Below are 25,092 nucleotides of genomic sequence, written 5' to 3'. Positions count from 1 at the left end.
CATTACCACAGGAGACATTTCTCTTTGTACGCTATTTCTTTCTCCTTTAGGGAATCCAATCTGCAACATTTATCTGTTCTGGAGCTAACGGACACTACTTCTCTCACACCACATAAGCTAGGTAAGGGGATGTCTAAAGCGTATCTCTTTATTTTGACTCTTAATGATTGTACGTTACATCAGGTAACAAGTGCCTCAATAAATTTAATAGTCAGCATTTTAAAATTGCATTTTAAGAGGCCTGACTTCTACGGTGATCACGTGGCCTCTGAAAATCAGCCTCTTCTGTGAGGAAACATATTGGTCCCTGCAAATTGTGTGGAGCTTAAGGTAGTTGTACACCCACCCTTTAGTCTGCCATTTCCCAACTTTCTGCATGCTTGGCTCTGCAACCTAAGTATAGTAAACTTTGTATGAAGCTTTTTGTATAGCTTCGTAGCTTTTTAAAAAGAAAAATTGGTCTGCGCATTTGTAAAAGCCTCTTCCTTTCCTTATCAGTAGGATTTAGATATCTACTGTTGGTTAAATGCAACAGCTAGCAGGACAAGGTTGCTATCCTTGGTGGTCCAGCCTCTAGAACAGCAATTCTCAACTGGGGTGCTGTGAGATCCTTTTAAGAGCGCTGCACAATATTAGTGTTGTTAGATCTGCGAATACCTGCATATGATTGACACAATAAACATAGATATCTCAAATAGTATAAAAAATATTCTGACTTGTGGTCTTTCTGAGTTCTTTGCAACAGAAGAATTTTTCTGTTATGTTTCTGTAGACACAAAATGAAAAGTTTTTGAAAATCGGGAAAGTTAGATTGGTGCAGTAAGTCCAAAAGGTTGAGAACCACTGGTCAAGAAGAAGAGGTGCAACCTACTAAAACAGTGTGTTTGTGGGCTTGAATAACCCCCTTCACAGGAAGTGTGACACTGCACTAGTTACACTGTCTAAAAATAAGTCCATTAAGGGGCTGGGGCAATGCACATGCATTTCCATCACCCCTATACACTGAACCAAAGTTTTCTAGATTTGTCGCATCTGCTGGCCAAACCAGACTCAGCAGCTTAAGACTGCCATCCAAACTCCAATATCTTACTGTTCAGTGTATCTTACTGCTGACTATATGGAATATGAGCACTTTATGGCATGTGCTTATCAGTTTATACCTAGCCATTCAATTTCAGGAGATTTTTGGCAGCATGACAGATGCAAGCAGCCCTGAGCAAAATGCAAGTAGGAAGCTGGTGATTTTTTTTTTTCTAGTTACTGTAATTTTAAAAGTCCTGAAAACCACAGAAGGAGTTGGATATCTTCAGTATAAATTTTGGAGACAAATTTTGGGAAGTATTAAGTAACACATTGTCCCTCCTGGGCATGCACTACTCACTCACCCTGCACATAGACACAGACACAAACACACTTTCCCTCCTGCCATGAACAGACGCATACACAAACACACGCGCGTGCACACAGATGGGTGTACACTCTTCTTGTTCACTGTCTGCACATGGACACGAACATGAACAGAGACACGCACACACATACGCAGACACATACGCATAAGCAGATGCATACCGATGTCCTGACGTGTGCGCACACATGCACAGAGATGCATGCGCACACATGTGCAGACACCTGTTCTTCTCCCAGGATCTCCCCCACTCTCCATCTTGCATAGGCAGCCCACTTCCAGCTGCCCATGCCTCTGTCCCATTCCCCCCAACCCCTTGCACTGACCTGGAGGGAGCTGCTGCCCGGCTGTGTCCCTGCAGTTGTGCATGGGGCCAGAATGGCTTGGGCCGGGAGTGCCGCGCCGTGCCTCTTGTGTGGGTGGCAGCGCTGGGAGGGGTGGCTCCAGTGGGTAAGGTGAATGTTGGGGGGGCTGTGGCCCCCTGTAGCGCCATTGCCTGCCTTGCTGTGCAGCATAGCAGAGCGGTCCTGACCCCACCCCCTCCCCCTGGCATGGTGCCGCACTGCACTCCTGGCTGGCCTGGCCCAGCCCCTGTCTGCCTCCACAGCTCCAAGGTGGGAAGGGGCCACACCTGGCTGCAGAGAAGCAACTGCAAAAGCTGTGATTTTTAAACTTGACGCCATTTTTATCTCCCTACTTGGAGACAGAAACATACCAAGTTTAAAACTACACTTGTGCAATTGCCCAAAAGCATTACAGACAGACAGACAAAGCCCTTTGTTATATTAGAATTCAGTAACATTACTTACATTACAGTAACATTACTGTATTCCCCACCGGTCAGGAAATGGGGGTGACCAGTTTGGCAAGACATGCAAATGAAGGAACAGAGTTTAAGTTCTTTGAGACCAGAGAGAAGACTGGAACTTATAAACAGTGAGGTGAAAGGGTAGCACAGCAGCAAATTAAACTCAAGTGAAAAAGGAAAAGTGATGTGTTTTGAAAGGACTAGCTTTGCCTGGGTTTTTGGGAGTACTTCCGGTCCACTTCAGGGTTTGCCGCTGACCATGCAGGGGACCCCACCCCCTGTGCTCCCATGGGATGCTCCATCTGCCCCATCATCTCAGCATTCACGAGCCACACCTGGTACCTCAAGGTACATAGAAGAAACATATAAAGCTGTACCTATGGCCAAATCACTGATTCTCTGAATCAGAATTGAATCTTCAGATGCATATTTGACTGAATTGAATTGGGACAATGATCCAAATCAGTGAATTGAATTGCTGTCCCCTGAATCAGGTTGAATCCGAATCGAATACTGCCTGCTTTGCACACCCCTAGTGGGTATTATCAGGCTTATCAATGAAAACCAGCCTCTTGGTTCAAGCAAACACCTTCATTATTGAAGGTATGTTTGTATGGCACCAGTTACATTGGACAGGATGTCATAAAGATGCCTGACAGCTCCAAAAACAGGTCCTCTACTCCTAAATCATCAGTGGTCACCTCTGTAGAGGTGGGCATAAGGTGAACATTAAGGACACCTTGAAAGCCAATCTGAAGAAATGAGATACTAACATCAGTAAGTGGAAGACTTGAGGACTGGTTCGTCCCAAGTAGTCCCATGTGGTATGACAAGACATCGATAATCTTAAGTAAACTTGCCTCACTACGGAAACGAATTGATGAGAGAGACAAGGGGAAAAACCTATGGCCAGACATCATCAGGATCTATTCCTTCTTCCCAGACCAATTTGCCATATCTGCAGTTCAACATGCAAATCTTAGATCAGCCTCTTACACTGACTTCCTCATTTGTTGGAAGACTCTCCTCCTTGTATTGAAGGACTGCTGATGAACCGTAGTTTTTATTAATCAAAGTATGGTACAAATTCGCAATGTAAATAATAAGGAAAGGGATGGGAAATAATAGAAGATTTATTTATGGATTAATCATGGGCATGGTAGTATTAGGAGTACTGTTTTCCATTCCTGCTTCCTTGTTTCGGGAAAGAGGTGATACAGAGGGGATTTAGGAGGACATGGTTGTTCTTGGGAAGTAGTTAAGAATGATTAGCTATAAAGACTGAAAAGTTGGGACTGCTTAGTTTAAAAGTACTCTAGCAAGAAAGAAATATTTGAACCTAGTGTGGCTAAGGAAGAGAGGGAAGTCCATTATACAGCCCTTCTGTGTAATTACCTAGCATTCAATTTGATCACTAGCTATGAACTGATGAGCACATGCTGGGAAGAACTGATATTTTAGATCTTCTGGATTGTCATAATTGAGGTCTACGTAATAAAAGTTAGTGCTTTGGATGGCAAGCTTCTGAAGCTGCCTCAGAGTTAACCAGTAAATGTTGTAAGGCAGTGGGGTCCTGCCTTTTTGTCAGGTGTGACCCAGTAGCGTTGCATCCTCTTCAAGTGCCACTCCCATCCCTTTCCTGTGCCCATTCAGCTGCTTTGCTTTCTGCTCCCTGCCTGATCTGTTGCCCTGCTTTCTGCTCCCTGTTCTGTCTGCCACTGTGCTGCCTTTTCCCTTCCCAGTCTGCTGCGTGCAACACACACAGGCTACCCATGCTGCACACTAGTCACCCCTGTTGTAGGGAACTAAGAAATGTTGGTTCAGTATATGGTATTAACAGTTTTGTCACTCAGTGTATAACTGGCCTGTGAGAAGCAAATGTGTGTATTTGTTTGTTTGTTTGTTTGTTTGTTACATCTTTTTATTGGACTGGCTGTGTAGCTGGGAGAAGTGTTAAATACGTTTTCAGGCACAAAGTGCCTTCTTCAGATCTTATTTTTTTTATGATTTATCTGTGGCACTCATGGTGATGTGAAGAGAGCACAAACATGGCTATGATGTATGTTTTTGCTGCATGTTCTGCAGCCTTCCAACTGTTCTTTAATTTTGTTTCGTAGTGTCCAGCCCTCAAACAGTTGTGGAGTTGTTCTTTCAGGAAGTGGCCAGAAAACTCATAATTTCTCACTTCTTCTCTCAACCCAATGCCTCTTTGACGGAAACCAGTTTGAATTGGCCTCATTTGATTACTACAGTTATTGCTGATCTCCTGCCACTTCTGTATCCTTGCATAATGAAGTTGTGATGAAGGACTGTGTATAACTGGATGTTACACAATGCTGTAAATTGGGGGTCAACAACCTTTTATTAAGGGTGGGCCACCTATTGAGGTCTGGCTGTCACCTCAGGCAATCAAACCCCAGTACAGCCTCTGCTTATCATCCCTGCCACAAGTATGGGGAGCCAAGAGTTGCAATGGCTAATTTGGTAGTGTTGGGGCAGTAGTGGATGCAGTGAGAGAGAGCAGCCTTCTCCACAAAGCACAGGGCTGGAGCTGGACCAGCAGCTGGGATCAGCAGATCATTAGTAAAATGCAGGCTGGATCAGGTGGAAGTAGGGGTTGGCTAGCCATTCTTAATATATGGACTGGATCAGATCTTTATGGAACAGATATAGTCTCATTTAGGGCTGGATCTGGCTTAGGGGCCATAGCTTGCTGACACCTGCTGCAGATTACAGGTAACAGCAGTCTCCATGTAAGAGTAATGCACAGTTTCAAGGTTCAGATCTGGATGCCTGAAGTTGGGCTCTTGAATCCATCTTTAGCCTCTGAAATAAATGCTCTAATTCCACATGAGGTTACTATGATACGTAGGTGTTTGGAGCTTTTCAAAGTCAGGTCAATTTCAGGTGCTTAAACATGGGTTTGAAAACTAACCTTAGGACCTCAAGTGTGAAAAACTTGGTATGTTTATTGGTTTGAGAGAGATTTCCCATGCCCCGCCCCCGCCCCATTCCCCTGAGGAGATGAGTGGTGGTAGAGTTGGATTAGCTAATGGCTTCACCCAGTGTGCCTGAATACTGTTACAGAAAAGCAAATTCATACAAAGCAGCCTAATCTCTTTACTCTTGAGCAAACTCTGAACACTGGAGGCATATGCATTTTAAAGCTATTATTTTTAAAGCTCTTCTAGACTAAATTTTTGCTTTCTTTCCTGACTGCAGAGGAATTACCCTGTTCCTTAGCTAATGCTCAGGTGGCCCAGCAATCCGGGGTTTCTCTTCCCAGAATGTTTAATGGGGAGCTGTCAATACACCCAGCTGCAGGTGAGTTGTTAGCACATGTGGAAAATAATTCTGTCTCTTTAATAGCAGTGCCTACAAAATGAAGAATGCATCTCATCTATTGATTTTGTTATTTGAGCCAGAAAATACCCAGTACTTTTCCTTGTTTGTGTAGGAGAGAAAAAACTAGAAACTGACTTTGCATGGGAATGAATGTTCATAACCAGCCCATTGGTTAGAGACAGAACAAATTGATATTCTCTAGATCAGGCATGACCAAGATACGGCTCGTGGAACAGATCTCATGATGTTTTTTCTAGCCAGCAGGGCTGCTTTCAAGTCTGGAAACTTGGTGACAGAACAACTGGTAGCTGCTGCTTGAATTTCCTATCACTAAATTTCTAGACCCACTTCTAATTTCTAGACCTTATGAGCCAGGTAACGCAGCTCCTTATTTGGCCTGTGGACTGACTCTGTGCCTCTTGTACAACTCATGGGGCTGGATGAGTCGCGTACCACTGTTCTAGATGGAGGATGAGAAGCACTATGATATGACTGCTTGATAAAGACCAATTTTTGAGGGTGTTCTTGTGGCCTTACTCATCTGAATTATTTGGTTCCTGTTCAGGCCCAGCTATTCCTTTGGTGCCCTTGATCAGTCTCTGCAGCCTCTCCAGGGGACAGGCCCTGGACAGGACTTGTACTGGGGTAAAATCTCATAATTCTTTTCTTTGTTTTAGTTATTTGGGCTATAGTACCCCATGATTGTTCAGCAGGTCCTGAACAAATCTAGAGATCTGCGCAGTTATTCTCCTTGGGAGCTGTCAAGTTGGGAATTGAAGTGACCCAGACAGCAATTTTGTAACAGAATTTCTCCTCTCCCAGAAGACTCACAGCATGACCAGCTGTAGAATACAATGCAACATGATGCAGTTTCCATGCACAGTGGTCTTACCTTTAAATGTAACCAGGGTCAGGCTATCCAGGCACCCCTCTTCCTCTGGCAGTGGGTTCTGTCTGCTTTCCCATAATTTCTGCCTGTCTCCCGAGCTCAGGTTTTTTGTTGTCTAGATAGCTTTTTGGTTTAGTTTTCCTTAAAGGCATCCTCAGGAATGGGAGTTTGTATTTTCTACAAGGTGAGGAGTAATTAATCCTGATGGGAGAAAAACATTTCTGACAAAGTCAGGCCAACTGAACATATAGTAATAAAATATTAGATGTCTTACACATCTTCCATATATTCTGTGTGGGGTTTTTCCTCCCCTTTAGTACGATCACCCATGGGTCGTGTGTCCCCCCCCCCCCAGTTATTAAACTGAATTATATAGCACAGTATAGGTGGGGAAATTTTTTTTTTTAATTGCTGTGCCACAAAGGGAAGACAAGAGGGCTTGGGTTTGTACATGTGTACTTCTGTAAATGGGACAAGACCAGTCCTAGAGTATAAGGTACTGGGAGGTAAGTCACATTTTTCCTTTTCTAGAGTTTTGATATAGTGACTTGTCCGTGGTGTCCCAGCAAATGGGTTGTTGGGTCTAAATAGAACCTAGTAATCTGTTTTCAGCTATATAGTCTCATTCTCTCTAGCCAAAATGATTGAGGTTTTTGTTGCTGTAAATGTGTGTCTCTATCTTATTACATTTAAAGTAATGCATCATATTTCTTATTTTGCATAGTGATGGAAAATCTTGTGAGCAGTTTTAATGCAATGGACAGTCAGGGAATTACTAATGCTAGAACTCTTTCTCGTGTGCATTTTAGCAGGACTTTTCAACAGTGTCTTTGTCCCCAGAAGTGTATTACTCCTGGAGGCAAGAATCAGTTTGTGTTTTCTCAGCCAGGCCATTGGAAAAAAAATGTAAAAATTGCCAAGCATTCAAGTCTGGAAGTATAAAGGTTGTTTATGCAACTTGGGTTCTGTCTTCCACCTTGTGTCCAGGCACTGTGCTGCAACCTCTTAAGCTGAATCACACCCTATCTCATACTGTAGTGCTCTTGCTTCATTCATGACCCAGGTGCAGCTGAGTGGGAAGGTGTTCCGTAGAGGTGCACCGATACATTGGTCCGATATCAGATCAGTACCGATATAAAGAAAACTGGCTCTATCAGAAATCGGATTGGTATCGGCCCCAAAAATGTCTGTCGGTGTACCCCTAGTGTTTAGAGTTTCTCTTTTAAGAACATGGGCCATCCTTTACCTCTCAGAACTTTGGACCTGTCTGTTCTGTTTGCTGAGGGCTAACCTGTGGTCTCATTTAAATGGGCGTCAAATTGGAGCGAGCCTGTTGACCTTAGTGAACTTACTGCAGGTTTTACATTGTTATTACAGAAAGACTGTGATCTCAGATAGGGAACAACAGTATCCCTCATGCTGCTGAATGAGGCCAGAGTGCTGTGCAGACATGCAGATAGAAAGATGGTAGAAGGGCTTGTCTAGTTGCTGTACACTAGACCTGTACTGCTTCACCAGATCGGTTCACATTAGGAATATGGGACTGAAAAAGGGGCCTTATGGTGGTCCAGTCTCCTGTTTTTGCAGGCAATCATCAACTTAAGGAAATGATTCTTCCTCTCTGTTTGACACTAGTGAGGCCTTACCTGGAATACTATATCCAGTTCTGGGCCTCACACTTCAAGGAAGTTGTGGATAGCTTGGAAAGAGTCCACCACTGGGCAACAAAAATAATTAGGGTCCTGGGAGATGAGACTTTTGAGGAAAAGCTGAAAGAACTAGGATTATTTAGCCTGGAGAAGAGGAGACTGAGGTGGGATTTGATAAATCTTCAAATACTCAGGGGTGATTAGAAAGAGAATGGAGATAGGCTTTTCCTTGTGGCTGTAGGTGACAGGACTAAGAGCAACAGCCTCAGGTTGCAGCAGGGGAAATTTAGGCTGAGATTAGAAGGAACTCCTTGACTCTGAGAGTGAACAGGGTACTTGGAGAAGCTGTGGAATCTCCATGCTTAGAAACTTTCACAAGCAGTTTAACAGGCACTTGGCTGGGATGGTTTAGTCAGGGATGATCTTGCCTTGAACAGGAGAATGACCTTGTGAGGTCCCTTCCAGCCCTACTTTTCCATGATCCTATGAGCAGCTCAAGAAATCCGCATAATCATCACTGCACTCCACTACAAGCCACACTACCTGAAATGCCAAGAACACCTTATGGCATGTTACAGATCAGAGCAGGGTAGATGACTGCACTGCCAGTGCCCTGCTGCTGCAGTGACCAGGCACAATAAGACTTGTTTGTAAATAACCTCTGAACATGGAGGTGCATAGATTTGTAAGGGACCTCCTGGTTGATTGGACCTGATCCTCTGCTATTGTAAGATTTGGAAGAATCTCTTTCTCTAAATTAAACTACAACTCTGCAATTAGACAGCACTAAATAGCTTTTTATGGTTAACATCTTCAAATTCCTGATAAAACAGTGAATGTCATAATCCAGGTACATGTTGGAGTAGAACTGGCCGTTAGGCAGGAACTCGGAAACCTTTTCTGTCAGTGCTCAAAGAATGCTGTCTTCTCCTAGGAATACATCCGTCTGCTGCAACCCTGGTGTCATGTGAATGTTGGTTCCTGTCGCTTCGTGATGGGAAGGTGCTACCTTGTTATGGGAGAGGGACACAAGGTAAAAATTCTTGCTCCTTCCACAGATAGAACGCTGCTTCATCCACAGTGTAGCAGTTACTGCATGGTGACTACCTGGAATCACACCAATAATATTTTCTCAAGAATGTACTGTGTTATTCTTGGGGGTGCAACTTGTATATCTAGACTTCGTACACAATTTGCTTAAATGCAAAGTCCAATGAGGGAAATTATCTATATGCTCTGAGTATTCAAATGTATAAATTATTAAAGGAAGGTGGGCTGTGTTCATAGGCAGAGGGAGAAAAAATTTGGAGTGGGAAAAGGGGGAAAGGAGCCAAAAAACTTCCTTGGCTAAACAAGGAAATCCAGGGGAGCCTAAGAGCAAAAAAGACGGCATATAGGTGGTGGAAGCAGGGGGAAGCTATCAAGGAGGAGTATACCTACTTGGCCCGCACTTGCAGGGAGGCAGTTAGAAAAGCCAAAGCAACTACAGAGCTAAGGCTGGCAACACAAAGACAACAAAAAGTCTTTTTTTGTGGGGAGGGGGGAAGGGGCTGGGATGAATGGAGTCCTGGCTGGGTTGGGTGGTGGGACAAGCAGAACCTGGACGGCTCATCCAGGAGTGCTGGGGGGGGCTTCTGCCACTGTACACACCCTGGCAGAGGCCTGGGGGCACATAATACACATGTGTTCAGGTTAGAGAGGTAATTAGCCATGTTTAGCATCTCAGACACTTCCCTGTTGGTTAGCAGTGCTGACTTGAGGGTTAAAAATGTCTCTGAATGATAGAGAGATGATTAGTTATGTTTGTCTGAAGTCGGGTGGAAGGTAGGGCAAGACGGCATCTTAGGGACTAACTGTTTCAGAGAAGCTTCAGTTTTTGTAGGCAACGACCAACTTGTGGCATCCGTGGCAGGGAAAGCAAGTGGCAGTGAGGACAGGCAACCTGACCCCCAGCCCGTGTTCCTGCTGCACCTTGCCCCTCCTGGTGCCTGCCACTACTTGCCCTCTATGGCAGCTCAGGCTCTGGGTCCAGGCCTGGGGCATGGAGTGTACACACTGTCTCTGGACCTGGTCCGGCAATAATGGTGGCTTCAGTCCTGGCTCTAGACAGGCAGTCATGATGGCAGCAGCATCTCCAGGCCTGGGTTGCAGCTGCTGCTGAATGGTCTTTCCCACACTCCTTCACCATGTGGTCTCCTCTACACTCCCCCACCCACTTCTGCTGCCACCTTATGCTGGAGCTGCAGCAGCTGTCAGCTATGGGCTGGTGGAAGCCAAGATGAGGCCTTTTCATGTTGAATGGGGGGGAAAGACCTTATCTTGGATTTGAGTATATATAGTAGTTCCATTAGTGTGGAGAAGGGGAAGTCAGCTGGGAAAGCATCCAGGAAATGCAGTGGTTTTGGAATGAGTATTCAGTGAGTTGACATAGAAAGGAGAAGGGAAAACAGGGTTATGACTGGGGAGGCAGATGCAGTCACGTGACTGAGGGACAAGTAATGGGGAAAGAACTAGAAGGCAGAGCATAAACTTGGGTTTGAGACATTAGGAAGAGCTGACTGCTAAACCATGTCTGACCTTCCTGTATCTATGCAGCATAGTGATGGCTTGGTCCTGATTCAGGTCTTTGTGAGTTATCAGAGTTGTAGAAAAGGAATGTCCATGGGTTTGCATGGTTTAGAATAAATGCACTTTCCATTAGCTTTTCAAACATGTCATGTAAAGGAGAAAGCAATCAAGCTTTTGAGCTAGTAGATACTTGGTCCTAAGGCAACCTGTAGTGACACTAGTTAAAGTATTGCCCTGTAGTGACCCAAAGCTTGTGTCTGGAACACAAGCAAATAGTCCTGGTTATCACCATTCTGGATTAAATCAGTCATGTGACAGGCAGTGCTCAGTTCCTTTCTGACTGTCTTCCAGGCTCTGGACTGCTTCTGTCAAGCTGCATCTGAAGTTGGAAGAGAGGAGTTCTTGGACAGGCTGATCCAAGCAGAGGACGGCGAAATGGCTTCCACTCCACGTCTACAGTATTATGATAAGGTATTACTGCTAGGCCAGTGCCTCAGCCTAATACTGGCTGTGTTAGTTTGCGCACATATGTTCTGTAGCTAGTGGAACAGAGGAGTCAGCTTTTATGCATTACTTGAAGGCTTTTCTGTAACCTATTTAGGTCACTTAAGGGTGAGTAAACTTCTAGCATTAAGCCTACAAAGGGTGTAGGTACACTTGCCCTGAGCACTTGCATGGAGGGGCTGCTCTCAAGCATCATCTCCTGTCCTGTCTAATTCTACTTGCAAACCTGGAAATGAGGTGCTTAAGACACTCCAGTGCTGTTTCCTCCACTGTTTTTGAGTTCTGTCTTGTGAGCTGTGAGGGTTCCGCCAGGGCAGCTTCACTACCTCATTTTTGGATTTGCTGTGCTTTGGAGAGTGGTTCTCCCCTGAGCACTGGGGACAAACTGAAAACATACTTAGTCCCCGAGGTAGTTTTACAGCCTGAAAATCCCATAGCAGCTGTTAGGTGAATAAATTCACTTTTTTAATCAAATGTGGATATTAATAAAATTAAACACAGCCCTGTGATTCTCTAAATACACTTCGTTGTTCAGCCTCAGAACTTACAATGAATTAGAAAATAATTTGAGGTCTGATGAACATGAGGGAGACTGCAGAAAATTCCGTGACCGTTCTTTTATACAAGTACTTTGATTCTACCTCCATTTTTTTCTAAGTATATCACTCAGTTTGACATAATGTTTGCTTTGGGGTTAAAGCTTTCTTTTCTTGGCTTCTGCTTGAAAATGAATCTCTTCTGTTTTGGGGTTTTTATTTTTAATGTCAGTAAATTTTCTTTTGGCAGGTTAAGCTTGGTGAGAGCAGAAGTAATTTTGTCACATTTAAAAATAAATAAGCAAACAAAAATGTAACCTCTGCCTCCTTCAAGACTCTTGCAGCCAGAAGTAGACATCTTTCTTCCCTTTTTTAGGTTCTGCGGTTGCTAGACATTGTTGGTCTACCTGAGCTGGTCATCCAGCTGGCCACTTTAGCAATAACAGAAGCAGCTGATGATTGGAGAAGCCAGGTGGGCATTTTTTCATACCAAGATTTTTATTTTTGTCCTTGCAGCATGTTTTGCTGCCCCTAAGAAACTTATTTTAATCTGTGCATATAATTTGGAATGATTTGTTTTATGTTCTCTGGCATTTAGGCTACTTTGAGGACTTGCATATTCAAACATCACCTAGATTTAGGACATAATAGCCAAGCATATGAAGCATTAACTCAGAATCCAGATTCTAGCAGGTAAGTAATGGTTTGGGGGTTTTTTGCCTTCAAACTCGAGCAATCTAATGTCTGAGCTGAATATGCTGTTCTTGCCTTTCATCTTGGCCCCCTTTGTGTAATTTGTAAAGTTTTTATTACGTAGTGTAAAATTGTTCAAACTCAATACTTAGGTCAAAGTATAGTCCAAAATAAAAAAACTGAGGAAGGTGTCTCGGAAGATGCTGAGCAGGGGTTGTACAATCACTCTAGTCTAGGACCACATCATCATCCTGGGGCTCCCAAGCAAATTTACATGGTAAATGATGCATTTTAGGAAACCTCTTTGCATGATACTTAAATTGTGCTGTTAAATAGCATATGGCTCTTAATGAATGAGGAGGGCATGTATGCTGCCTGAGATTGCCCCTGGGGCAACCCTGATTTCTGAAGCTTGCTTTGGCAGGAAACTGAAAGGGGGTTTATTCCCTGAGTAAGCTACATACTCACCCTGAATAGGGTTTGCCAAGCTGTCTGTTGTCTGAGAACACCCCTTCCTGGTATGTAAGGAAGAGGAATTTGCTTTGCTTCTCCAGCCAGAGAGGCTTTCTCACCCCCCGCCAGGCTCATATGTGAGGAGGCAGGGGTCTATGGGGATCCCTTACCTGTTAATGGGAATGAAGTTAAGAGCTGCTTTTTTGTGGACTCTGAAAAAGCAGAGTTCAGCTTTTGTTGTCTAGGCTCTGTTTCTAGTCAAGTCTTTGGAGCAGACCTGTCTTCTACTTGCCATCTTTGCGCAGGAAAATCTGTCCTAAAGCCAAGTGCAGGCCGCCTTCATGGGCAGCAAATGAAATTGGGCATTCCTTGTCACCTCATACTCTGATATTTTTGCTGCTTAGGAACTATCATTCAAAATTCCTCTGCTTGGAGATGATCCTCTAAGCTAGCAGCCTGTCAGTTCATAACAGAAGAGCTCTGCCCTTCTCTCTTCCAGGCAGCTGGATTGTCTGCGTCAGTTAGTGGTTGTTCTCTGTGAACGCTCTCAGCTGCAAGACCTGGTGGAGTTCCCCTATGTGAGCCTCCATAATGAGGTAATTGGCCTGCAGTGGGTTAGGGAAATAGACCACTGTTGGAATGATAGTCAACTGACAAACTTCTGTGTCTTATGTCTTAGGTAGTGGGCATAATTGAGTCTCGTGCTCGAGCAGTGGACCTGATGACTCACAATTATTATGAGCTGCTGTATGCTTTCCACATCTACCGCCACAACTATCGGAAGGGTAAGACCAGCTCCAGGGGAGCGCTGCCTCAAAGCTGATCTATCATCCTGGGTCCCCCTTTCTTTGGATCTTCAGTAATGACTGCTGTGCATCATTTTGAACCCACATGCATTCTGTTGCATGGGCCAATCCATTCACTCTTTAGTTTATCCAGGTTCTCTGGGAACTTGTAGATAACTTCCACATCTCTTTGGACTAGGCCAAGGATTGGCACCTTCTGCTTTCGTTGGCTGTTGCTTGCACACCAGCTGCATCCTAATTTCTATACCCCTACTAGCAGTTAGCAGAGGGGATAGGGAATGAGGCCTGTAATGAGACCTCCTGCCCCAGGTGTGGATTCCTGGAGATGCTGGATCCAGTCTTTTCACAGGCTGGGTCCAACCAGTGGGCTGTAGGTTGCTGACCCCTATCCTATGCTGTTCTTCCTGGATAGCAAATAGCCAGTTAAGGATGTAAATACTGATTTTTAAAAAAATACTTGTTTAATCTGCTGTAATTACAACCATTAAATGATGAATTGGTATGGCAATCCTTGGCCTGGCCTATATAGGGCTGCTCTGGCCTGGCCTGTAGGGCGTTCCTGCCTGGCCTGGCACCAGCAGGGTACTTCCAGTGGTGAAAGTCTAGTGGGAACTCAGCAGCTCTCCTGGGCTATACCTCACGATGAGCCAGGCAGGCATGTTCTCTCTGGGCCCAGATGGGGTATGTCATGCTGGCCCGGAGTAGCTGCCCTACACCCCCTTGCCTCCACCATACCCCTGCCAGGCCCTGCAGCTGCTGCAGGTCCAGCTGGGATGTGTGCACAGCAGCTGCAGCAATAGAAGGCACTGCATCTGGCCAGGTGTGGGGACAGGGACAGGTGCTGTGGTACTAGGCTCCAGCCTTGTGGCTCTGCAAAGTCAGACAGGGGGAGGTGCTGAGTCCTGGGCCAATGTCTGCCCCACCCCACTGCACTGCCTACAGGGGCGTGCTTGGGGCTTGGGCTGCTTGTGGTGGGGAGGCTGCAAGTGGCTGCACCAGGGTGTGCAGAGCCTAGGTGTAGAAACTAGTCCCCCATCCTCCTTCTCGCTCCATTCCTTCTTCTCTCCCTCTCACCTGCCCTGTCACCTTTTGGTTCCTGCTGGGGCACTGCACAGTTTCCCTCTCCCCTCCTACTCTCTCACTTCTCTTCTGGACTGTGACCTGCCTCGCACTAAATGATAATTGGTAAGCTATAACTGGTTATCATTGGGCTTATCAGTTAAACAGTTAATTGTTTAACCATTCACATCCCTATAGCCAGTAAATCCTGTAAAGGTGGTGGTCCAATGGAAAAAGAATACTGCTATGCTGAAAGGTTCCATTTTTTTCCTCCCCCAGCTGGGACAGTGATGTTTGAATATGGTATGCGTCTTGGCAGGGAGGTGCGGACACTTCGGGGACTCCAGAAGCAAGTAAACTGTTACCTTGCTGCCCTTAACTGCTTACGGCTGATCCGGCCAGAATACGCGTGGATTGTGCAACCCACCTCTGGTGCTGTGGTATGAAATACTGAACTTCTGGGTGGTTTTGCATATCTAGCAGTGTCGATGATGCAGCTATTGAAATGGCCCTATCTTTATTGTGAAGATTCTTCCATCAGCCATGCCCTCCTCTGCTTTAAGACAACTAATGCAGGTTTAGTCTTATGCTGTACAGTATGAAAACATGACTAGGGCAGTAGAAGGCTGTTGTTTCCTGCCGTTTACAAACTCCTGTTACAGCAGTCCTTTTCCAAGTGTTTTATGGTTACAAAAATGGTCAAACTTTTTGGTATGTTCAGTAGCAGACAGCAAAATCTGTAATTTATACCTACATCTGACTTTTCTGCTGCAATCTGGACATGATCCAGAAATTGTATGATTTTTTTTTCATCAGTTTTGTAAACAGTAGTCTTGAAGTGAATAGTGTTTATGCACCCTCTTGGCCTTATTGTTGTTTCTGCTATAAACAAATGCATATTTTTCATACTTTTTAAAATCATCTTGTGTCAGGGGAAAAAAAAAATCCTACTTGGACCTACAATTTTGTCTGAGGGCCTGTTTATCATGTAAAATCCATTTTATAATAGAAGGAGTTATATAACCTGTCCCTGAAAATTCTGTAATAATCAGGACCCTGCAGTTGTAACAGTTTTGAAGGTCACTCCCAAGTCCTGTTCAGATTTGAGTAAATTTGTTTTAGTTGGCTCTTGTGTGGCTGCTTGCTATTCATATCATATGTATTCATCCAAAAGAGGAGAAATGGAAACATTCCATCAGGCTTCCTTTTGTGCGCAGGTAGGAGCTGGGAATAGGTAACAGCAAGAAGCAGTTTAGAAGTTTTAGCTAGCTTTTTCATGGTTCTTACTAACTTTGAAAGTTCTTGTTTCTTGTGTAAGAAACACTTTATTTTCTGCAGCAAGAGCCATGATTTCTGAAACAAGTTAAGTTTGATGTGGCAGAAATACCTTGAGTGTACTCAGATTTTTGTAGTTGGAAATGTAGTAAAAATGTACTTTGAACTGATTAATAGTTCTGTGCCTCTTGGCATTTGATACAAGGTCTTAAATAGAGAGCTTGATAAGGAAGTTGACATGTGTTCTGCCCTTTGAAAAGAAATTTCAGAAAAAGCTTTTCCCTTTTTTTTCATTGGCAGTATGAACGGCCAGGAGCATCCCCCAAAAGAAGCCATGATGGAGAGTGTGCAGCTGTTCCAAGTAAGTGACTGCTAGCTGTGGCCAAAATTCTGCATCCCAGCTTTTGACTCAGAAGCTTAGTATTTGGGGAGATCCAAACCTGTTCTGTCCTCAAATTACATCCTTATAAACAGCAGACAAGGTTCTTTGGGTGAATCTGATATCTTTTATTAGACCAACTTATATAGTTGGAAAACAATTATTAACCAAGCTTTTGGGTTCAAAAACCCTTCATCAGGCTAAGGAAGTTTCAGCAGTTGGTGTATGCTCTTCCTGGATGGAATGAAAAGTAAAAAGCCAGAGGCTGGGCTGGTATGCATACAAGACAGGTAGTCAGTGAAAATGTAGATTGAGGAATCAATGGGTGAGAGACAGGCTGTGTCCCCACATTGGCAGCCCATGTTCATTTTGGAATCAGTAATGACACCAAGATCCTTTTCTGCCTCTGTGCTGACTAGAAGGGAGTTCCCCAGCTTGTAGGTATGCTGATGGTTCTTCCTCCCTAGGTGCTGTACCTTGCACTTGTCAGTATTGAAACCTATCCTGTTCTCATCCGCACCCCCTGTAACCTGTCCAGATCTAGTTGCAGCCTGTCCCTCTCCTCTAGTGTGCCCACTTCTGCTATAAGGTGGGTGAGGTAGGACAGAGGTTATGAGCAGAGGACATGTGGCACACAAATATATGTGTCCATCTCAGTGTCGCACAGGGTTCCACTGACATCTCAACTGCTGAGGATGCCCTAACCTGGATTTGTTTTGTACAGACAGTTGAAGAGTCTGCAGTCATACAGTGATCTGAAAAGGGCCTTCAAACACGGTCTGCCATGCCTCTGAGCTCTCTGCCAAATCTGTCTTCAAATGCTTCTTATAGAGCCCCTAATTGCTAGCTTTTTGTGGAAAAGTTTGTCCTCTGCTTAGGTATGCATCTTCTCTCCTCAGCTAGTTGCTGTCTGCATCCTATTCTTTATCTCTGTTGTCTGTCAGCACTCCCAGGGTAGGGCCTCTCTTCCACTCCAGCACACACTTGGTATTGTAAAAGACTGTCTCTGTGTCTTCTGTCTTGTACAGCAACTCACCAGATAGAGATTCTGGAGCTGGAGGATTTGGAGAGAGAGTGTATGTTGGCTCGTATCCGTCTGACTCTGGCACAGCATGACCCATCAACCGCTGCTGTAGTAGGTAGGAATTGGAGTGCATCTGGAGCTATATACCCTTTTGACAGCAGATCCATCCCTGGTTAAGCTGTACTTAAAGAGTCTTGAAGGGACGTGTAGGGTACTACAAGAAGTAGATGTGGCAGTTCTTCAGTATTCTTCCTTAACTGTTGCAACTGCACCCTGTTGCTGTTGGATTCTAAGCCAGGGGTTTTCGACCTTTTTTTAAGACGTGTACCCCTTCTGGTGGCGGTGACTGGATGGGAGTTGGGGGTGCACAGGTTGCTGCCACTGCTGCCACATCCCACTTTTGCATGACCTGTCACTCTGCTGGCTGCTGATGGGCCTTGCACCTGGGCAGTCACGCGTTGCCCGTCCACAGCCTGCAACCGGCAGTGGGAAGCAGTGGTGGATGGTGGTGACCGCCGCATGCAAGCTCCCCTCCTCTTCCCCGCGTCTGTCTAGCTGGCTGTATGGCCCTCAGGGGTGCCACTGCCCTTGCCTCCCTCAGCCCTGCTCCTGGGAGGCAGTGGTGTGGGGTGGTGGGTGGTAGCCCTCCATCCCCTTCTGCCCACATGTACCCTTTCCAAGATCCCTAGTACCTTTCCAAGTACCCTTAGGGGTACACGTACCCACGGTTGACAACCCCTGGTCTAGGCAGTTTGTAGCCAAGTGAAGAAGAAGAATAAGAATAAACTTTGCAAGTGTTGCGGTATCAGTTGTTATCACCTGGGTAGACTGCAGCTCAAATAATTACCTTCCATCTCCTTGAGGTCTCCTGCCATTTCATTTTGATTCTGTACTGCATATCCTGCCCAGTACCAATAGCGGGGTCACTGTCTCTAAGCTATGTTAGTAGAATGAATTACGATACTGAGGCCATCTTGGAAGAGTAAAGATAGTGTATCAGTCTTTCTACCCTACTGGCAAGAGACAAGCTTGAGCTTCGGTCATTGTCAGCAATATTACACTGATGTTTAAAGTTGAATAATGCTTTGGTTAAAATCTTTTGTTTTCAGTCGTATACAGCTTTGCAAGAATGTGGCCATTTAGACCAACTCTCTCCATGATTGCATTCTGCTTCTGGCTGATATGGTTGAAAAAAAACTGGCAGTTTTGGGGGCGTGAGGTCAGAGTGATGCAGAGACACTTTTCTGGCTTTTCTTCCAGAAGGAGCATCAGCCTCCACAGGAGGGGAAATCTGATACTTGCTTTTTCAGAAAGGAGGGTGCCTTTTATTTTTCTTGTCTTGTCCCTGTGGAAATGCCCTCTAATTGCTCAGGAAGGCCCTTAAGTCAAATTCGCTCATGATTTCTCAGTTCTTCGGATTTTCCAGCTGGGCAAAATGTGTTGTCCATCCTCCCTGTGCCAATACCCATTAGTTCAGAGCAGAATGTTTCAGTAGGGAAGTTGAGGCTACAGTCTAAGCAAAGAAAATCTCTCTTCACACACTCTGGTCTTTATCAGTCAGTATTAACCTTTCCAAAACCAGCTATGTGGAAGTGGTTTATAAAAAAAAAAAAATAAATAACTACAAGGGGCTAGGAAAATCTGGCTTTAAATAGAATGGCACGGACCTGAAATGGCATCTTGGTTTAGGGCAGAGGTGGGCAATTATTTGGACCTGAGGGCCACGTAAGGAGTTTTGGTGAGCTGTCACAGGCTGGGTGTTTGATCTTCAGTCGTGTAGCTTTTCCATTGAATCCATGGTAGTGAGTTCCTGTATGTCGATTTCAGCTCACATTTGTAAAGGGTGTGTGTCGTGGTTCTGTGGGTTGTGCTGATCTGCCGTTCTGTGTTTTTTGGTTTTTTTTAGGAAGTTCTCCATCAGAGGAGATGGTTGCTCTCCTGGTTCAAGCTGGCCTCTTTGACACTGCTATTTCTCTCTGTCAAACCTTTAAGCTCCCCCTGACTCCTGTTTTTGAAGGACTCTCTTTCAAGTATGTAACAAGTTATTGTGCTCATCACACTAAGTAACGGTAGTACTGAAAAAAACTATTATACAGCCTGTGGTTCTGTAGCTGGAGGTTTAGGATTAGAACAAGGACCATCCTTAGTCTGTCAGTTCTCACCTCAGTCATAAGGCATTAGTTATAAATGGTTTTGGAAGCAGCTGAGTTTAAATGGGGGCAGAGGAGAAAAGGGCAACACTATTTCCATGCTCCTGAGACAGCACTAAAAACACCATCCTAAGTATCCTTGCTTGTATGTGCATTAAGTATGAATTTTCACCCTGAGTCTCTTTCACATCAAGAGAGGGGCTAGAAGGTCTAAATCCAAAAGCAGACCTAGTCTAACTATGGCTGGTCCCCCTCGCCCTTTGAATGATGAGGGTAGTTTGGATTGACTCATGAATTTTGGACTTCCAGGTGTTATGCTAGTGTTGACTGACTGAAGTATTTGGTCTGTTCTCATGCTATGTCATGCATTGGTTTTCTATTCACCTGGTTCTGGATCCCCTTTTCCAGTTGCCATATGCTATTAGAGAACTCTGACCCTAAAATACCATGACAGCCTATCTCTTTGCTACAGCAAATGCTGTAGTTTGCAGCTGCAAAGGTTCCTTGCTCCAGCATTTGCAAGCTTCTCCTAGAGATAATCTCTTCCTGCTTGTTAGTACATGCAAGAATGTGTACTTCTTTATATGATCTGGATATGAGCATATCCCATTTGTTAAGTTTAGGATATTTAATGATTAACTTGCATAATTTAAGAGCTGCATGTATGAGTGGTTTCTCACTATTTAATGAATTTAGTATCCTCTGCCTTGCCTATTAAGCTAGTCACTGGCCTAATGTATGCTACAAAGTAGTTGGCAGAACTCAAGGTCTACTGGTAAAATTATGAGTGCTTTCACGCTAAAGCTCCTCTGTAGTGGCAAAATCATCCTTTCTGGTGGCAGAGTTGTAACATTTCTGGTAAGCAGAGAAACGTCTTCTGTCATCAGTTAGCAGCCAGTAGAAGATCTATGTGAACACTCCCACGTTTTTATTCTGGTTGCTAAGGTCTCGTCAGCAGGTGGTCTTCCCAGGTGCACTTCACCCTCAGGTGGCACAGCTTGTGAATGGAGCTGCTAGGAGTACATGGATGTGCATGTGCTACTATGTCAGAACTCCTGGCAGTAGTAAGTCTAGATGAGACCTATTTCAATTATGGTGGTGTGTGTTTGAGACTATACCCTGAATCTGAACTGCTTTGTGATGTTGGTATCTATGGGAAGAAAGGATGATGGGCTTTGCTTTGCACACGGTGAGGATTGTACTATTCCTGATGTTATGTGCATTCCAGGTGCATCAAACTACAGCTGGGGGGAGAAGCAGTGCAGGCAGAGGCCTGGGATTGGCTGGCTGCAAACCAGCTTACCTCTCTGGTGACCACAAAGGAGTCCAGGTAGCGTACTTATACCTGCTGAAGGAGAACGTTTGGGCTATGAAAGGCTGCACCCTGTGAAGAGAGAAACTGGCAGCTTTTGAGAGTGAAACTTTTTTTTTTAAGAGTTTTTTAAAAACTCTTTGCCATCATCTAGAGCAGTGGTTCTCAACCTTTTTTTTGTACTGGGACCCATTTGTAAATATCAATGGCCAGTCCCAACCCAGTGCCACCAGCCCTGCAGTGTGTGGGTCAGGGTATGTTGGGGGGCAGGGCATGGGGATCCCCAAGCACCCCCTTGCAGGCTAGAACTCTGCCAGCCTGCAAGGAAAAAGCTACCATTTCCTACCTTCCCTTTTTTAAAGGAGAATCCACTTTTTAAATTTGTTGATCCAGTTCTAAAGTTTGTTTGCGACCCTTTCATATATTCTTGCTATCCACTTTTGGGTCACGACGTATGGGTTGAGAAACACAGATCTAGAGCATAATGCTGTGCTTAGATGGCTCTGTTACTTCTTGGATGATCTGCCTTGCATGTAGACATTAAACAGATGTTGTGGGCCTGGCCATGCCTTCAGTAAAACCATGCACTAGCACAGGCAGTACAGCCATTTGAGCCGCCTATTAACAGCTTATTTTGTTGCTTGTTTGTCTTCTGCGTCTTGTTTCAAGCTCCCCTGAAACTGGGTATTACTGTGCAGAAGCACATCACAGCACCAACAGTGCTAATACGCTGCTGCACAGTAGCATCACTAAAAAGATGTTTGCTGGCACATTTACTTAGTACTTGATTATACAAGTACAAGTACTTCATAAATGCGCAGTAACCACTGCATAGTAGTATCTTGTGTAGATGTGCACCCACTGGCAACTAAGTCCCCAGGAGATTTATTTTCTCAAGGTTATTCCACCCAAAGATCTATGTGGTGCAGCTGTGAATGAAAGTAAAGCTATAGACATCCTGAGTGAAGTGTCCAACTCTATCTTCTAGTGCGACTGATGAAGCATGGCGGTTGTTGTCATCCTACCTGGACAGGTACAAGTCCCAGAACCATCTATATTATCACTGTGTAATCAACAAACTCCTATCCCATGGGGTACCATTGCCTACTTGGCTGATCAACAGTTACAAGGTAAAATGCTTTTTCAAGGGAGGGAATGGGGAAGGACACAGCTCTGAGGAAGTTTCATTGTTCCTCATGTGCCTGCTTGAAATGAATATTGTGCTTATGCAACATTATGGAAGCTATCCCAGTGTGAAGAAAAAATAGGAACTACAGCAGGAAGCCAGCCTGACTAAGCATGAACTCTGCAGTGAGGAGAAGCCAAAAAGAAAAAGATGGCAATTTGGCAGTATTTCTAGGGAAGAATATAAGAATATTGCATGGAGATGCTGGGAGAATATTAGGAAGGTCAAAGCACAGTCTGAGATGCAACTAGTAAGGGATGTAAAAGACAATAAAAATGAATTCTGCATGTGTTTGGCAGTAAGAAGAAAGCCAAGGAAAGTGCAAGTCCTTCATTGAATGCAAAAGGCAATTTAGTAACAAATTTATGCCAAACTGGCTGAAATATTTACTTTTTTATTTTGACCTTCACAAATAAGGTCAGCTACTAGATGACAGGTATAAATGGCAGCAAAGATTGGGCTGCTTTTCTCTGCCCCTGCATAGTGGAAGAACATGGGAGGTGATAATGCCTCTCTACTTGGCACTGGTTAGGCCTCATCTCAAGTATTGTGTGTTCTACATTTGAAAATCTACATGGAGAAGTTAAAGAGGTTCTAGAGGCAGGCAGCAAAGTTGATAAAGTACTTGGAAAGCAAGTCATAGAAGGGGAGAAACTGTAGGAGCTTGGCATGTGGATTTGTGGAAAAGGCACTTAAGGGGATGGAGTATGATAGCAGTCTTCAAATACTTAAAGTGCTGCCACTAAAAAGACGGAAAGCACCTTGTATCTCTTGCTGTAGAGAGGAGGACACAGATCAATAGCTTGAAGTTGCAGCAAAATAAGTTTAGATTGAATACCCAGAAACGCTTCTTCACTAGGTTCCAGGTAATGTGGGGCCCCTGCAGGACACGTTGGGAAATTTGGTCATCACACCAGATGACAAAGCTAACATGTTTAACGATTTCTTTGCCTCCATCTTCCTAAGTAGGGACCAAAACAGTCACCTCCCTGCTGGGCCCCCCTCAGGCCCCAGGGGAGGCACACCTGGGCCAAGGGTTAGTGAGGAACTAGTTGGGGAACTTCTGGAGGGACTGGACGTATTCAAGTCAGCCGGTGTGGACGATCTCCACCCTAGAGTTCTAAAGGAATTGGCCGAGGTCATTGCAGGACCCCTGGCACAACTTTACGAGCACTCATGGTGCTCTGGTGTGGTGCTGGAGGACTGGAAGAGGGTTGACGTGGTTCCCATCTTCAAAAAGGGGGGAGGAAGGAGGACCCAGGAAATTATAGGCCAGTTAGTGTTACCTCAATCCTAGGCAAGCTGTTTGAGAAAATTATTCTGGCACACATCCACAAGGGGCCAGCTGGAGACTGCATGCTTAGGGGCAACCAACACGGGTTCATCAGTGGCAGGTCCTGTCAGACCAACCTGGTGGCCTTTTACGATCAGATCACCAGATCATTAGATGCAGGGGTAGCAGTGGACATCGTCTTCCTGGACTTTCGGAAGGCTTTTGACACTGTCTCTCACCCTGTTCTCATCAGAAAACTGGGGGACTGTGGTGTCGACACCCACACAGTCAAATGGTTTGCCAACTGGCTGGAGGGCTGCACCCAGAGGGTGGTAGTAGATGGGTCCTTCTCAGCCTTGAAGGACGTGGGCAGTGGGGCTCCGCAGGGCTTGGTCCTCGGGCCCACACTGTTCAACATCTTCATCAGTGACTTGGACGAGGGGGTGAAAAGCACCCTGTTCAAATTTGCTGATGACACTAAGATGTGGGGGGATGTGGGCACGCTAGAAGGAAGCAATAGATTACAATTGGACCTAGACAGGTTACAAGGATGGGCGGACAAGAATAGGATGAGATTCAACACAGACAAGTGCAAAGTGATGCACCTGGGGAGGAACAACCGGCACCATACCTACAGGTTGGGGAACTCCCCTCTTGTCAGCACAGAGGCGGAAAAGGATCTTGGAGTCATCATTGACTCCAAGGTGAACATGGGCCAGCAGTGCGGGGAGGCAGTCAGGAAGGCCAGCCGTACCTTGTCATGCATCCACAGATGCATCTCGAGCAGGTCCAAGGAGGTGATCTTCCCCCTCTATGTGGCGCTGGTCAGGCCACAGCTGGAGTACTGTGTCTAGTTCTGGGTGCCGCACTTCAAGAGGGATGTGGACAGCATGGAGAGGGTCCAGAGGAGGGCCACTCACGTGATCAGGGGACAGCAGGGCAGGCCCTGTGAGGAGAGGCTGAGGGACCTGAACCTGTTCAGTCTCCAAAAGAGAAGGCTGAGGGGGGATATAGTGGCCTATTACAAACTAGTCAGGGGGGATCAGCAGGCATTGGGGAAGTCCCTGTTCCCCCAGGAGGGACCAGGAATAACGGTCACAAGCTGGTGGAGGGTAGATTTAGGCTGGATATCAGGAGGCACTACTTCATGGTCAGGGCGGCTAGGATCTGGAACCAACTTCCAAGAGAAGTGGTGCAGGCTCCTACCCTGGGGGTTTTTAAGAAGAGGCTAGATGAACACTTTGCTGGGGTCATTTGACCCCAGTACTCTTTCCTGCCATGGCAGGGGGTTGGACTAGATGATCTACTCAAGTCCCTTCCGACCCTAGAAACTATGCAACTATGAGAGTAGTGAGGCAGTGGAATAGATTGCTTAAGAAAGTTGTGGATTCTCCATCACTAGCAGCATTCAAGAAGAGGTTAGACAGCCGCTGGTTGGGGATGATCTAGACATAGCTATGCCTATGTTCTGCTCTGGGTATTTCCCAAGCTTCTGGGCTTTCCTGGTGTTCTTATGCTTCCTCTCCCTTCTGCTACATGTCAAGATGTTTTTAAGCCTCCCTTAGAGGCATTGTTTGCTGGATACAGCCAAGGCTGGGGATACAGCTCCTGTTGGGATCGAAGCCAGAGAGGTTCCTGGTTAGAGGAGGTCTTGCCCCTCCACTCAGATTCACACCAATTGGCACATTTGGGGTCAGGAAGGAATCTTCCCCATGGTCAGATTGGTATGGACTGTGCAGGGTTTTGACTTTCTCTGTTGTGGGAGGTGGGGGGTGTGG

The 25,092-nt window shown here is 45.3% G+C and overlaps 1 protein-coding gene across 1 annotated transcript in view; it reads left to right on the top strand.

Annotated features, from left to right (window-relative positions):
• Window positions 1-25,092, top strand: part of NUP160 (nucleoporin 160) — a 63,381-nt gene that overhangs the window by 30,897 nt on the left and 7,392 nt on the right. The window contains exons 19-33 of the mRNA XM_090032056.1: window positions 51-121; window positions 4,331-4,490; window positions 5,468-5,537; window positions 9,031-9,129; window positions 11,016-11,135; window positions 12,081-12,176; window positions 12,303-12,397; window positions 13,350-13,446; window positions 13,530-13,635; window positions 14,995-15,155; window positions 16,291-16,351; window positions 17,398-17,508; window positions 19,300-19,423; window positions 20,772-20,873; window positions 21,844-21,985. Coding sequence (XP_089888182.1) covers window positions 51-121; window positions 4,331-4,490; window positions 5,468-5,537; window positions 9,031-9,129; window positions 11,016-11,135; window positions 12,081-12,176; window positions 12,303-12,397; window positions 13,350-13,446; window positions 13,530-13,635; window positions 14,995-15,155; window positions 16,291-16,351; window positions 17,398-17,508; window positions 19,300-19,423; window positions 20,772-20,873; window positions 21,844-21,985 — 1,615 coding nt within the window. The remainder of the gene's footprint in view (window positions 1-50; window positions 122-4,330; window positions 4,491-5,467; window positions 5,538-9,030; window positions 9,130-11,015; window positions 11,136-12,080; window positions 12,177-12,302; window positions 12,398-13,349; window positions 13,447-13,529; window positions 13,636-14,994; window positions 15,156-16,290; window positions 16,352-17,397; window positions 17,509-19,299; window positions 19,424-20,771; window positions 20,874-21,843; window positions 21,986-25,092) is intronic.

This window comes from Crocodylus siamensis, chromosome 2, assembly GCF_052110815.1.
Source record: "Crocodylus siamensis isolate JL-2025a chromosome 2, ASM5211081v1, whole genome shotgun sequence".
NCBI classification, from domain to species: Eukaryota; Metazoa; Chordata; order Crocodylia; family Crocodylidae; genus Crocodylus; species Crocodylus siamensis.
This window is presented reverse-complemented; position numbering and strand designations above follow the sequence as displayed.